The following is a 14,751-nucleotide window of genomic DNA, read 5'->3' as shown; positions in this document are numbered from 1 at the left end:
TGCAGCTTTCAAGCAGGTAATTAAAAACGTATTTCATGTTTTACATAATTGCCATTCTATTAACTGGAGTGAATCACTCTTAAATCTAGCAATTAATGAATTTCACCTCACTTCAGCTGTCTAAAACTTGGGTTTGTAGTTTAAACTAGTCTTCCAGGCCTGCTTTATAGTCAGTGGAAAAAGAAAAGCATTATCCTGTCTTAAGACAATTATCTAAGAAAAAAATCAGATAAAGTGTTCTTTCCCTGGACAAGAAAGGGAGGACAGATGACTGGCATAGATTAGTCACTTTAATACTAAATGCAGAGTTAAATGAGATGAATGCCCTCCTTTGAGATTATATGGAATCACACTTCAGTAAACTGTGAAAATAAGTACAGAAATCAAGCAAGCTGACTCACCGGAACATACAAAATGCATACAAAAACTACTTACACCAAATTCTTTCACACCTCTCTGAGGAGTTTTGGCATAATTCCATAACTTGATCATTGACACAGTAGTAGGTACATCAAAAATTACATATACCCTATTCACCTGTAAAAGAGAATTAATTTATATTTAACAGCACAAATTCCCCAAAGAAATTAAATTCTCATGTATGTTGCATCAAAAGAGGTCCATATTTAAAGTAATATAGCTAAAGAGCAGATAACTGATGCTAAGGATTTAAGTTCAGCTATCATCTCTGTTGATAATTCACGGATGTTGTCTCTACCCCAGAGCTGCCCTCTCAAATGTACCTATAACTCATCAGAAGATGACATCTACACCTGAGCTTGTCATCCTGGACTGCTAGTCAGCTGGAGGAGGGGTAGAGAGACACATTTATGAGTATTTCATCAACCAAATACAGACAGGTGCTTCAGGATAAGACAAGCTGGGGTTCAGTTCGGTTCAGTTCTATTCTATTCTATTCCTAATTCTCTTCCATTTCTTTCTACCAAACATGAATGGCATCCACCTTTCTATTTGCAAGACTAAAATTTCTCCTATATCCTCTGACTTTGAAAGCTCTTGCAGAAATCTTGCAATTTTTGTGTGAGGTACACTAACAGGAATGTAGAGACAATTCTCCAGATGCTGGCTAACCAATTATTGCTTGAGCTATTATTCATTTTATTTTCAGTGACATTAATGTCAAGAAGTTAAGACCAAAGATTAAGCTGTAGGAAACCAATCTTGCCTATTACAGTTAATTCTACGCTATTCCTTTTATGAGCTACTATATTAACTTTGGGCCATCGTATCGTAAGCTTCATCTCCAGCATCCTCTTAAGTTTTAATCCTTTGACGCACTGGAGAAGATACTGTTAATTGTATTAAATCATTATGCATTTTTTTTTACTGAAGAAAGAAATGTAGATGTGATCAATAGAAATGTTTCTATCTGTGATTTTCCAGAAGACAATTTGGGCATAGTCTCCAATAGCAACTGTTAGTCTCACAGCAAATGATAGATTTGATGGAAAATACGCTCAAACAAATAAATAAAATGACAATCAGCAACAGGGGAACAAAGAATTCAAATTGTACTTACATTAGTAATAAATTTGCAAAAGACAAAAACACTTTTAGAATTAGAAAGGAAAAGATGTTTAGAAAGGAAAAGAAAGGTTATAATGTAAAATTTCCTTAAAGCTTTCGAACCTTCCAATATAGCAAAGAGTTAATTCAGCTTTCTAGGCAACCAGCATGTTTCAAAACATCCTAGCAATGAGGATGTAAGTATACACAAGCTTTGGTTCAGCATCCCAACTACAGAAGATGATCACGGATAGGCCGATTGCTTAATCCACTTGCACTTCCTGGCTGTACAACCATACCATGGAAGATGGAAGAGAGAAAAGTACTATGTGGATCCTGAAAAGGTATCATTTGCTACAGTTTAAGGACAGAAAGCACCACTAAATTGCTTACTCTTCCCTCCTGCGTATCACACTTTATCAATTTACCCTTTTAATACTGTTCTTATGTTCTTCTACAGAACTTTGGTGTTAGACATAACACCACAAAGCAGTGTATGCATCTGTGCTAGAACTCCAGGTACTGTTACTCTCCTTTTTGCCAAAATGAGTCTCTGCAAGCATGTCTTTTATAAGGACATGAGCAAACTCAGATGGTTGTCAGATCAACCATTCATGGTGTTATAAAGGATATCTGAGCATGCCATCAAATTAATTACCAGGACTCAAGATGTGGGATCTACACAGTAGGAGCCTCAAGCATTACACAGACCTTCCATTTTTCTAAGACATGCAAGTGGTCAGTATTCCCAAGTATACTTAAAAGCTTTATCTTAATTATACCCACTGCATTACAACATATAATGATATATGAAGTATTTTCAAAAGTGACTTAATTCTTTGCTTTTAATATTCTAATAACTGTGTAACATATGGAGCAAGGATTTTTCCAACACAGTAAGCTACAACATACCACACGTCAGGTTTACATTTTGTTACTTTTGAAATCCATCCTCTTGTAAGAAATAAATACATCATAACGGTGTCCATAACAGGCCCATAAAAAACGTCCTCTCCCAAAACAAAGTCAGAACTCATCTAAGTTTATCTGCTTTTCCTGTTTAGGTATCTGATACTCCATATTTTAAACATGGGGCTTCTAAAAGGGCTGAATCACTTGGGGCCTTAGGACATGAAATACTAAGTCTGTCATCTCTAATTTATGAATTTGAATTCAACACAGATAATGAGATTAAAAAAATTCTTACTGCTGGAACAATATTCATTGCTTTTTGTAAAAATGAATTTAAGATCCCACTCTGCTCCCATTTGAAAGGTGTTTATTGCACAAAACACACATATTAAACTCTTTTGTCAGTATCTTTATCATAGCAACTGAAAAAACGTCTATGGGCGCCTTGGAAATTCTTCTGCTGTTGCACCATGGAGACAGAAGGAGATTACAAACTTGGGAAGTCTATACTGCTGCTATCTGTGCAGTGAAGAGAAACTGGAATAAAAAGAACTTCTAAAAGGCAGTGATTTAGCATCATTTACTAATATCAAATTTACCTAAAAATTATGTATGCTCCCCCTTTCCTTTATGCTTCTAGCTACATCTATGCACATCACTAAAATGGAATGAAAAGGGAAAAATGTACCAAACCAGGAAGGACTGGTGCAAGCCACATATGTCTGCCATCAGTTGTGTCATTTACTCTGTCAATTAGTTTGTCTGGAGTTCGGATGTCTCCAGATACATCTTCTAAAATGTTGACGCTATCTGGAAAAGCAGCAATATCTGAAAAAAACTTTAAGCGTAAATAACCGAAAAGAACATTTCAGAAACACCATATTCAAAAGTTCATGATTGCTCTTTCAGATTCCATGAGCGAGTATTCACCACCACAGCAGTAAAACTTAAAAATACTCTGACTGCTTCACATAGGTGGCTGAAGAACTTGGGGGCACATTTTCAAAAGCAGGACAACCCTTACAGATTCTGGCATTCCAAATTATTTTTCAAATAGGAATAAATTTACTAGCTGCATTTAATTTATTTTCAAATATGTATTTATGACTTCATCGATAAAGTTCCCTTATCAGGAATAGGCACTTCCCAGCTTTTTCGTGACAAAGCCCCATTTTTTTAGCATGAACTTGTGAAAACTCCTCATGTGAAACATATCTCAAGAAAAGTATCCCTGCAGGAGGTAGTCATCAGTCAGATTAGGTTTCACTTCAGTTCCTCAAGGTTTGCGATAAAAATCAGTAACTGTCTAATAAGGCCTTCTTTCAGTTCTTTGAGAGGGAAAGATTAAACCTTCTATTGAACAGGCTTTCTAGGTAACCAGATTTTCTCTGTAAGAGAACATCTGTGTTAAAAACATATGTATGTTAAAGACATGCAAAGAAATGTGGATGGATAGCACTGTCTTCAGATTTATAAATCCCTAGCAATCCAGTTTGAGGGGCATTAATTTCCACTTGTCCTGCTTTCTAAAAGGCCTGAGTCTGTAAGTATTTATAAAGAATTTGAAGGAATAACACAGCAATGCCTCGACTGTTTAAGAAAAGCTTGCTCCAGACTCAGTACTGAATTATCACATTTAGTACTGCACTAAGACAAATATGCTTTTTGGGGGATCCTAATCTATCCAAGCAACACTACTGTACAGGCAGAAACAGGCGATCCTTCAAAATGAGCTAAGGTATCTTTACCTGGCATTGTATTATACTGTAAAGACATACTGTTTAAAAGCTAAGGATCCCTTGTTCTTAAAAACAAATTGTTACCACTTTTCAGTTTCAAAATGCTTCTTCTCCGTTACAGATGTTTCGAGTTCATCATGTATCATACAAGATACAAATAAAAACAGCACTGAGGAAAAAGCCTTTATTACCTTTTTCATCGTATCCTCTATTTATTAGGCAATGACGATCCTTAGAGACATACAATTCATGCAGTATCCATGCTTTTTATCCTTTCTAGATGGCTAAGAAACTGTTTCTTCCATGTGACTGAGCTACGTGAATTATATGTTGGGGTATGAAGCTTTCAGCTCTTAAGAGACTTTAACTGATGCAGAGCACTGAAGTGTAACCTTGATGACTATGAATCTTTCAAACATGTCCTTCATTCCTTCTGTTGGTTACCCAGGGAACACTGAATCAAATTCAAAGTCTCAACCCTTATCTTCACAACTGGATTGGGTGTCTAGAATAGCCTAAAGCTCCAGAAAAAGAGTTAGGAAAAATTTCTTTCTTGTAGCACAATGAAAGATTCCATAACAAAGAACTGAGCTCAACATTTTCTTATGAATTTATAGCTCATCAAACTTTCTGGTCCTTCCATACTATAGAAGAAATAAATGTTGACAGCAAAAAATACCATATCCTTTTTAAGCCTTCCCTTTTCTAACCTCGTCCTGCTTTGTTAGTGCATCCCATTCAGAGAACAAATGTTCTGAAAGTATACAGAATGCATTAAAACATATGGAAACAAGTATCATCACACAAATATAGAGAAATACAAGCAGAGTAATCACATGGGAAACTGGCAATTTGGAAGAAGTAGCAAGTGATGCCACATGATAACGTGCCAGGGAGCAAACTCTGTATCTGAAAGGGATAGAGGTGCTCGGTCTGTAGAAGGATACTGTTTTCAGTTAGTAAGATTTGGTCTCCATGTTCATCGAACAACTCAAGTCCATTCAAACCAATGTAGTATGGATCACCCCAACTTGTCAGAAGCTGAAACTGAAAAACAACTAAAAAGCAAAAAGCTATTAAGGAAAATTTTGATAGTGATACTTTGTCCTAGCAGACTATTTAATATGCAGTTTCAAAAATTATTGTGCAGCTCACATCTTGATGTCAGACATTCTTATTTGCAGTTTAAGACAGTACAAAAAACCCTGTTTTTCACTTCTGACTTCACTATATCTTAAACATCTCTGAATAAACTATTTTAAGACAATAAGTCTGCCTTTTCCATCACTGATAATACACAAATGTACATCTGCAGGTGGCACAACTAGGCATAAGTCTATCTATATATGTTCACATATATACATGTTCATACATGTTCTTCCATCAGATGAAAAACTACCAAAGTTGTTTATTGTAGGTCTTACCTTCTTGTACACTGCAAATTATTAACACCATAGCTCCTATTTGGAGCCTTTACTGCCTTCCTATGTTTCCTGAATATGCCTTTGCCTGGTTTTGAATTATATGGGTGATAATCAGCCAGCAAATATGTCCCTAAACTGAATGGCAGAAAACGTAATGATGGAGTCTGTGCTGTCCATTTCTCTAACGGAGCACTCATTTGTATCTCTTTGCTCTACCCCAACACTAATTTTCATGAAACTGGTAGGAAATAGGTATTGCTGAGACCTCATTGTCTCCAAACTTGGTTAGAATAGCCTAATGGATTTAAAAGGCCCACCAAATAGATGGATGGCATGACAGTATGAATTATCACAAAAGGCTGTACTTATCTAGGAAAACTTAAGCTTAAAAAGCCACAAACATTAAGAAAAAATCACAAAAATATTACACAGTTCTGATCAACCTTAATAAAGATATAAAATGAGACAAACATTCAAAGATATGCAAAAATACGAAGGCTGCTTCTATCTTTGATAGACTGGCTGGATACTGTGCTAATGGACCTCTAGCTCTAGCCTGGATGGATTATAAAAGCAGGAGAAAAAGCTACCAGAGTATCTGAAAACAAGTCACACATTCATATATAATGTTCCTTTTTTTAATTCTTAATTCATACTTAATGGAAGCCTTTCTCATATTCTTGGTATCTTGTTAATTTCTTAAAGCACCAGAAATTGTTGGATTCAAAAAGCTCAGGACTCATAATCATAGTATATACCTCTAAAATATTCTATATGACAAGTAAGAAAATGACAGAGAAGGATACAACCACATGGCATTAACGGTGCTTCATAGTCCATACTAGCCTGTTCCATTCTCTTTGAGCCAGTCCTACCAAAAGAAACAAGACAAAATATTTTCTTTATGTACCCTTGGCTCATTCAGAAAAGAAGAGGATTAAATGAAAGAACTAAGCCTCCACAAACACTATCCCCAACCCCTCTGCCTGCGATTATGGACTAGATTGTCCTCTGATCTCAGTAAAATCTGGTTAACTGTATATAGTTAAAACCCAATGAAACGTTTTGCTCTAAGTGCTTCATATATTCATCCAGGTGCCTCATACAATTGGCTTCAACAGAGAATATGAAAGAGTACTGAACAGTTACGAGAAATTGTGTGGTTCAGATAGCAAAAACATCCTACTTTACCTCCTTTGTACTTTATTAATCAGCTGGGGCTGCAGATAGTCAAGAAAGAGAATTTCTTGGGCAAAGTCAAAATGGCAGTTGCCTGGTCCCTTGCGGATAAGAAAACCCTCTGGTGGGGAGATGCTGTGACCATCCAGCAACACATGGACTACCTTAGCCTGGTTTAAAATAATGTAAGATTACATGACATGATATTAAATTACATTACATAAAATAAAGTAGATACAAAACAATTGCATTCACTTCAGAGGCTGAAATAATTTCAATAATTTTTAATTCCTCTATAGTATGACATCCTTTGGCAAAAGAAAGCCTAAACCAGCAGATACCAGTTGCAACCCATAGTGTGCAATTCACAGCATCACAGCTGACATTGATGGGGATGGGAGAAGTGAGGATCTGGAGGAAAAAACCCAACCGAATAAAAATGTACTGAAGAGATCCTTCAATTACTGCATCTCACTAGATCTCAGCAAACCTAAGTTTCCTTTCTTCACTGAAAGTGTTGTCAAACATTGGAACTGGCTGCCCAGGGAAGTGGTCGAGTCACCATCCCTGGAGGGATTTAAAAGATGTGTAGATGTGGCACTTAGGGACACAGCTGAGTGGTGGACTTGGCAGCATTAGGTTTGCAGTTGGACTCAGTGATCTTAACGGTCTTTTCTAACCTAAATGATTCTATGATTCCTGAGCCTGCAGCAATACATACACATCAACATAATGGAGAGACTCGGCTTTCAAGTCAGCATACATCACAAAGCTGATTTGAGGAGACCGTTAGTCATCGTGCACCTGAATGTACTGCTAGGTCTGGCCTGATTGCTCAGCATAAGCTAGCCTTTAAGAAATCACATAACCTAGTACTCTCTCTCGAGCAGACTCTTTTGTGTCTCTGTTGCACTTCTAGAAAGCCTGTATTTCACAGGTTCTATTTGTCTTTGTGGCAGGTGGCACTTGGACTTTTCCAGGATCATGCAAACTTGTCTACCCAGCAGTGCTGCACGTAACCTAAGGGCATATGAATAAAGAAGAGGTACCCGTACCAGGCAGAAACAATTGAGCCTTGTCCACATCATAGATGCATGCACATCTTATACAATCTCTGAAGATTAAACTAAATAATTCAGGTATACTTATTCAGATGATGCAGGAGTCCTGGCCCCTTCACCCTCCCCATTAGCACCATCTGGTGTTGTATGCATGATCCCAGCCACATTCAATCATGCAGCAACAATTGGCACTGCATCTTGCCCTGAAATATGTTAAATATAACTTAACATTAATCACAAGCAGCATTTATCGCACTGAGCTTTCACTAACTACTGGTTAAGGAAGGAATAATACCTCTAAAATATCACAACATGGCCATATAACTGGCACTATGATTAAAGCTTGCTGATTAACGGACTGAACCAAAATAGATTCATTTAGTTAAGAAAAGACTTAATGTAGTCTAAAGGTAATGTGAGTCAGTTTTCTAATCTTTGGATTTTATACTGACTGATGTATATATGACAATTTGAGGTTAACTTAGTTTTATATGCAACTATTTAATTCTCATTATTAGGATTTCTATTAAAAACAGATATGCAATATTTATAGTTAAAATTCCCATTTCAGGTGTCTATCTGAGAAGAACTTAAAAACATTCAGAGTTTTCTGCAAAGCCTGTATATTATCAGTGACCTGATATTCATAACGGTTTTCATATTTTTTCCATTTGTAATGATTTTTTATTCAATTACAATTTCAGTAAGTTACACATGCAATATCCCAAAAGCAAATAATTTTCAGGAAGTTGTTTGGTTTGTTTTACACAAACATTTCTTGATTTGAAAACCTCGGGTACTGTACTAGAGTAGAGGAGATGCTCAGTTCATTTCCAAACTGCATGAAGATTAATTAGGAGGGAATGTTTTTATGAGTACCAAGTTTTTATGAGTACCAAGTATGGAGAAATAACTATTTCTGGTTTCATCTTTAATACGCTTGGGAGCAAAGAAAGGAAATACCCTTTTCATATCAGAGACTCTTCTGCATGCTATTTTCCAGCTGAATCAGTCTGCCAGGTTAAGGAGAGGAAGTGAAAAACCCACTGAAATACACTTTAGTTTAGGAAACACATATTGAATGGGAAGTCTAGAGACTTAGAGATGAAATCTTACCTATTATACCACAGCTGCTTATATTTATGTGCCCTTTACAGCCCTCATTTCTAAGTAATTTTCATCATCTGAGAAGGCACTCAACCGTCACACATAGCATTTTACAAATCGCATAACAAAGCTTTCACAAGCTAATTTTTCATAGAAATAGCACACAAGCCTTCATTTTGACAGTTCACTGCCATTACCCTCTCATACTAAAGCTGTGAATAGAATCCACCAGTCTACAGCTGCCTAGCAAATCATTATATCTCATACCCCGGGACTGTTTCTTAGAAGGAACAGCAATACTTCAATAGACAGATGTCATGATGCCCTAGGTTTATAGTCTAAAGCTTCTTCACTGTCGTCCAGCAGATGCCTTTCATCTTCAGTTTTCCAAATAATTTATTTCATCCTTTTACAGGACTGCAGGTATGAACTCCTCATTTAAATTGTACCCACTAACTCTTATGGGACTTAGAGGTGTGCCACCTGCATGCATACTTTATCAGACTCGCCTCTTTTTTCCTCCTAGCAAAGTAAACTGTGAAAATATACCTTCCTTTCTTTCTTGGTTTGGCTTCCAACGACCAAATTCCATGTTAGATTTTAGGGATTTGGCTATTTCTTTCCCTCCTTTAATAATTGAGACACACATACAGGGAGTTGAGAGCTCCCTGAGAGCTCTTAGAGCTGTACCAGTCTCATAGGGAGGAGTTCTTTCTTTATGCCGAATCATATCAATTAAGTAACAGATTGTTGTGGTTTAACCTGGCAGGCAGCTAAACACCACACAGCCGTTTGCTAACTCCTCCCCAGTGGGATGGGGGAGACAATTGGAAAAAAGGTAAAACCCGTGGGTTGAGATAAAAACAGTTTAATAGGACAGAAGAAGAAGGGAAAATAATAATAATGATAAAAGAATATACAAAACAAGTGATGCACAATGCAACTGCTCACCACCCGCTGACAGATGTCCAGCCAGTCCCCGAGCAGTGGGCCGCCACCCGCCAACTAAGTCCCCCCAGTTTTATTGTTCAGCATGACATCATACGGCCCTTTGGCCAGTTTGGGTCATCTGTCCTGGCTGTGTTTGCTCCCAGTTTCTTGCCCACCCCCCGCCCACCCCACTCGCTGGCAAGGCAGTAGGAGAAGCTGAAAAGTCCTTGACTTAGTGTAAGCACTGCTCAGCGACAACTAAAACATCAGTGTGTTATCAACTTTATTCTCATCCTAAATCCAAAACACAGCGCTGTCCCAGCTACTAGGAAGAAAGTACTATCCAGTACTATAGTACTACTAAAGTACTATTACTCTATCCCAGCCAAAACCAGGACACAGATTTTACTAAAAAGCCGTAGTTGTTATACAGAGGGTATGTTGAGATGGTAAACTCAACATGCTCCTGAACCCTCCCATGTGTCAAACAGGTTGGGTTAATGCAATGTATTATGAAATCAGGTGCCATAGGTTAAAATTTCTAGATCAATTGTGGCTTAAATGAAGGATCTTACGCTCTGGCCCTCTGGGAGTCTTTGGCCAGTCTTTGGCACTCAACAACATCCCATGCTGATATTAAAAGATGCCAGGGCTCTGCTTTGGAGAGGGAACACCTCTCCACACATTTATGTGGTGTTCATATTAAAGCAATTCCTGGAAGGTAAATTTACACAGAGAAGCAGTTCTGCAACTTTTGCCACTATGTTTCCCAATCCTATGAAGGGTCCATGCCTCCAACTTAAACTCTAAATTTTTTTCCAGAACTTTGCTCATCCTTTTTGTCCTGTCTCTCTCTAGTTTAATACATACCAACATTTTTCTTCTTGTCTATTGACTGAGTTTGGACATCAAGAATGCAACAGTTATATGTGAAGGGAAAGATCTGGAAACAAATGGATTCATAAACTTTCTATGCAGTGAACAGCAACTACTTCTTCATTATCATAACAAGTGTATGTATAGCTTCCGAGAAAAAACAGGGAAATGAGGGACAGCCAAACTCAGAGTCCCAGCAAGATGTAACATGGGCTCCAACAGGTGTCAATTGCCAGTCAATTCCAATAATTCAATATGAAAAAAAAAAAGTAAAACAAGCAATTTGGAAAAAGAAGAACGGAGGTATGTTATACCATTTTAGCTAAACTACTTTAGCCGAACTATTTGAAGATGTCAACTTTCCCTAATAAACACTGGAGTTCTAGAGACTCTTCCTGCTTCTTGGAAAAGGTAGTATTGATTGACCGGCCTTCTGTAACTTACCTAAACAGAACTTCTGTTGGAGAAGTATCCCTGTTCTATCATTCTACATGTTCCAGGAAATAAAGAATCATATGGTAGGCATAAATACTAGATACTGAGAGGACACCACTTCAGAATCATGTATCTTGAAAATAATATGTGCTATTGTATGTGTCTCTTAGAAAAATCAGCTGTGAAGATTTCTTTAAACTATCTCTGGCTTTTTTTCAATATTTGCTGTTTGTGGAGACAGAAATGCATTATACCTGCCACAAAATTCAGACTCAGACAATCTAGAAAGATTTATGGTGTTCCATTAAGGCAGCTGTATTCATTCATCACAGTACCAATTTTCCAATGCACTGCTGTATATTTTTGCTGGCACTGCTCCTTTTCTTTTACTTACCCCTCTATAGGTATCCTCCGGAGATTTATTATAGTTCCAAAAGCGAAGCCCTGCAATACTTTCAATTTTATCAAAATGGATTGTAAGCAGATGATCTTCTCCAAAAGAGAAGGGAATGAGCCACATATGGCCATCCTCTACTGTGATATTAGTCCCATCTATTAACCTACAAAGAGAAAAATCCATTAGCTGCAAAAAAAGAAAAGCTTGCTTTTCTCATGAAAATCAGGTACTTTACTAGGTGTTAATTTTTTTCTAGATGCCACTTCCAGCTCCCAGGGCTTACCGTGCTCATGTGTATACAATTAAAAAGCAAAGTAAACATAAAAAATAATATGCGATTGTTGAAGTAAAGGCAGTGGGGGGAGAAAAAACAGTATTTCCTTTAGTTCGGCCCATTTGAGGTAAACCAGAAAAATCCTTAGGTTTTCCCTTTGTGAACAAGTGCAGGCAGAGGAAAGCTCAACTACTTTTGTACCAAAATGGCCAAAGGCAAAAGTCTAAGGCCCAGACACAATATAACTTATTAATACAGTTCCATGCCTAAACTAGTATATCTGGCACTTTGCAGTGTGTTATTCTACCAATGCAACCATACTGAATCCAACAAGGAGCTGGATGGCAGCTGGATAACCCAGAGAAGAAGCAGAGTTTGTTCACGTCCTTCTTCATGCACACAAGTAGGCACATTCCTACTTTTTTAAAAGCTTTCTACTAGCATGACAATGTCTCTTCATAAGAGCACAGACTTCAGGCTGACTTGATAAAGTTATTTCCATTATTTCCTCATTTTGGAATCCTGACTTTAAATTCTTCTACTGCAAACTACAGCATACAAAGATGGGATAAAGGAGAATATGAACTAATTATCCACTGTAATTACTTTGGTACACTGCCCTATGTACTTACTATTTATTTAAAAGTCTAATGGAAGAATGAGTGCCAGACTTGGCAGTTCCTTAAAGAAAAAGACTTGAATAATGACTGTATCACAGAGGAACTGATTATGGATCCCACAAGAGAAGATATAATCCTTGACTTGGTCCTGAATAATACACAGGACCTATTCCAAATGCTACAGTTGAAGAGCACTGTAGTATACTCAAATTCAACATGCTTGCAGAAATATCAAAAGCCAAAAAAGCCCCTATTTCTTGTGCCCAAAAAGGTTCTTAAGCAAAAATGACTAAGTATGTAAAAAAAAAAAAAAGAAAAAAAAAAGGCAACAAAATAAAATAAAATCATTATACAGAGCAGAGAGAATATTAAGGGATAACATACTAGAAGCACAGAACAAATGTATCCCACTTACTAAGAAAGATGTTAGAAAGAGGGAGGACTTGAAAAATCAAAGCCAGTCTGGCTCAGTGGCAGGATAAAGAAAGGTATTACAAGCCATCTTTCAACAAAATTAATGATCAAAAAAACCTAAATTGATAGGATCATAAACTCTGGAAGGCTAAGTGCGTATGCACAGGCCAAAAAAGAATATGAAGGCTAGCAAGCAAAAGGTACCATAAATAAAATTCCTCAAATACATCAGAAGCAGAAAGTCTGCCAGAAATTCTGTAGGATCAACAGATGACGAGGCTGGAAAAGGAGCATTCAGAGAAGATAAGACACCAACAGAAAAGCTAAATGAATTCTTTGCATCTGGGTCCATCATGGTGGAGTATTGAGAGACTCCACCACCAGAATCTCTTCATCACAGGGGATCTAATGGGAAGATTTCTTAAATCTTGGTGCCTACAGAAGAGATTTTCATACAAATAGCCAGAAGAACCGACGCATGATATACAAGTAAGCTTGACATCTGTATTAGTCAGATTAGCAGAAATTACAAAGAACAGAGTTAGTGTAGATGTAGATAAATACAACATTCTAAGCAAGGCTCAACAAAGACTTTGAAAAGAAAAGTCCTAATTCATAAACCTATTCACAGACAACAAACATGCCAGAGGACAGGATTACAACTGAAAATACCCTTTAAAACGAAGATATGACTTGGAAACAACAGCATACAGCTTCAATAACAAACAAATGCCAAGTCCTCTCCAGACCTATAGCCTATGATTTCTATACTACTACCGTTTAGGAAATACAAGTTAATTTGAGGAAGTATACTTGTCAATTAATAAAACTTCACTGGAATTACAAAAAAAAAGCTGCAGAATTGCGAAAAGATTGGCACCTATTTGTGTAACTCCCTAATACATCCTCACCCTTTGCTAACTTGAAAATTGTCCTTGAAATTATCTTGAAATCCTGCATAAATATCACTGCATATGCATAGACAGATGCTACAGAACATCCACATTTCTGACTGGAAAGTCCTTAGCAGAGATACCAACCAGGCATGTTACAATCTCCTAACTCAAACACCATCCTTTGGAAACATCTCATTCATGTTTCTACAACAAGCTGTTCCTGGGTAGCTTGTGAAATCCAAGAATGAGCAGTGATGGTATGAAAATCATGTTCGCATTAACATGTGTTAACATAATAAAAGTTTATATAATTCTGTCACTTTATAAAGTCTGATGTAAAATGCATCTAAAATTGAGAAACTCCAAAACTGTTTGTGGAAACAACAGGCACAAAGGGAAAAAAAGAGACCTGCAGAAAATGCTTGGACAATCCAACTCTTTCACTACTTACTTTTCTAATGTTCTGGAATCTCCTGTATACTCTGGAAGATCATTTAAGTCTTGGGGTGAAGCAGAAATCTGTTCTGTACTTATTTTTAATGCATGACCATTCTTTCCTATCACTTCAAGTCCTGTCAGTCCAAGGTAATGAGAGTCTCCCCAGGTCATGGTAAAATTCAGTTGCAGACCTATATAAAAGAATATACATATAATATATACATATACATACTTACTGGTTTGAAGTAAGGAGCCAATATCAGCATGCATGCAAGCCCCACCAATTAGCAGGATGTGTAATTTGTTTAGATTAAATGACTTTATATGCTGTATTTGGATACTTCCTGGTCTGCATGCCTACCTCCATGTAATAGCATAGTATCTTCTGTAAATCTGTGTTAGTCTCCTTTAGCAGGCTACCAACATCTTGTTCACTTGTAACTATACAACTGATCAAGCATGTTATCAAGTGTCTCATTACTTAGATTGTAGACTGACAGTAATTCAAAGATACATTTAAGC

The 14,751-nt window shown here is 37.1% G+C and overlaps 1 protein-coding gene across 8 annotated transcripts in view; it reads right to left on the bottom strand.

Annotated features, from left to right (window-relative positions):
• The window catches only part of KATNIP (katanin interacting protein), a 69,887-nt gene that overhangs the window by 10,496 nt on the left and 44,640 nt on the right, over nucleotides 1-14,751 (bottom strand). For all 8 annotated transcript variants that reach the window (XR_007504546.1, XR_007504545.1, XM_049791501.1 and 5 more), the window contains 7 exons: nucleotides 14,243-14,420; nucleotides 11,585-11,750; nucleotides 6,794-6,951; nucleotides 6,409-6,473; nucleotides 5,126-5,236; nucleotides 3,128-3,267; nucleotides 436-537 (listed from right to left, as the gene is read on the bottom strand). Coding sequence is in view for 6 of the 8 variants with exons in the window: in XM_049791501.1 (XP_049647458.1) it covers nucleotides 436-537; nucleotides 3,128-3,267; nucleotides 5,126-5,236; nucleotides 6,409-6,473; nucleotides 6,794-6,951; nucleotides 11,585-11,750; nucleotides 14,243-14,420 (920 nt within the window). In the remaining 2 variants the exon portion in view is untranslated. The remainder of the gene's footprint in view (nucleotides 1-435; nucleotides 538-3,127; nucleotides 3,268-5,125; nucleotides 5,237-6,408; nucleotides 6,474-6,793; nucleotides 6,952-11,584; nucleotides 11,751-14,242; nucleotides 14,421-14,751) is intronic.

Source organism: Accipiter gentilis, chromosome 33 (assembly GCF_929443795.1).
Source record: "Accipiter gentilis chromosome 33, bAccGen1.1, whole genome shotgun sequence".
NCBI classification, from domain to species: domain Eukaryota; kingdom Metazoa; phylum Chordata; class Aves; order Accipitriformes; family Accipitridae; genus Astur; species Astur gentilis.
Note: the sequence above shows the minus strand (reverse complement) of the source record. Positions and strands in the feature narration are given on the sequence as shown.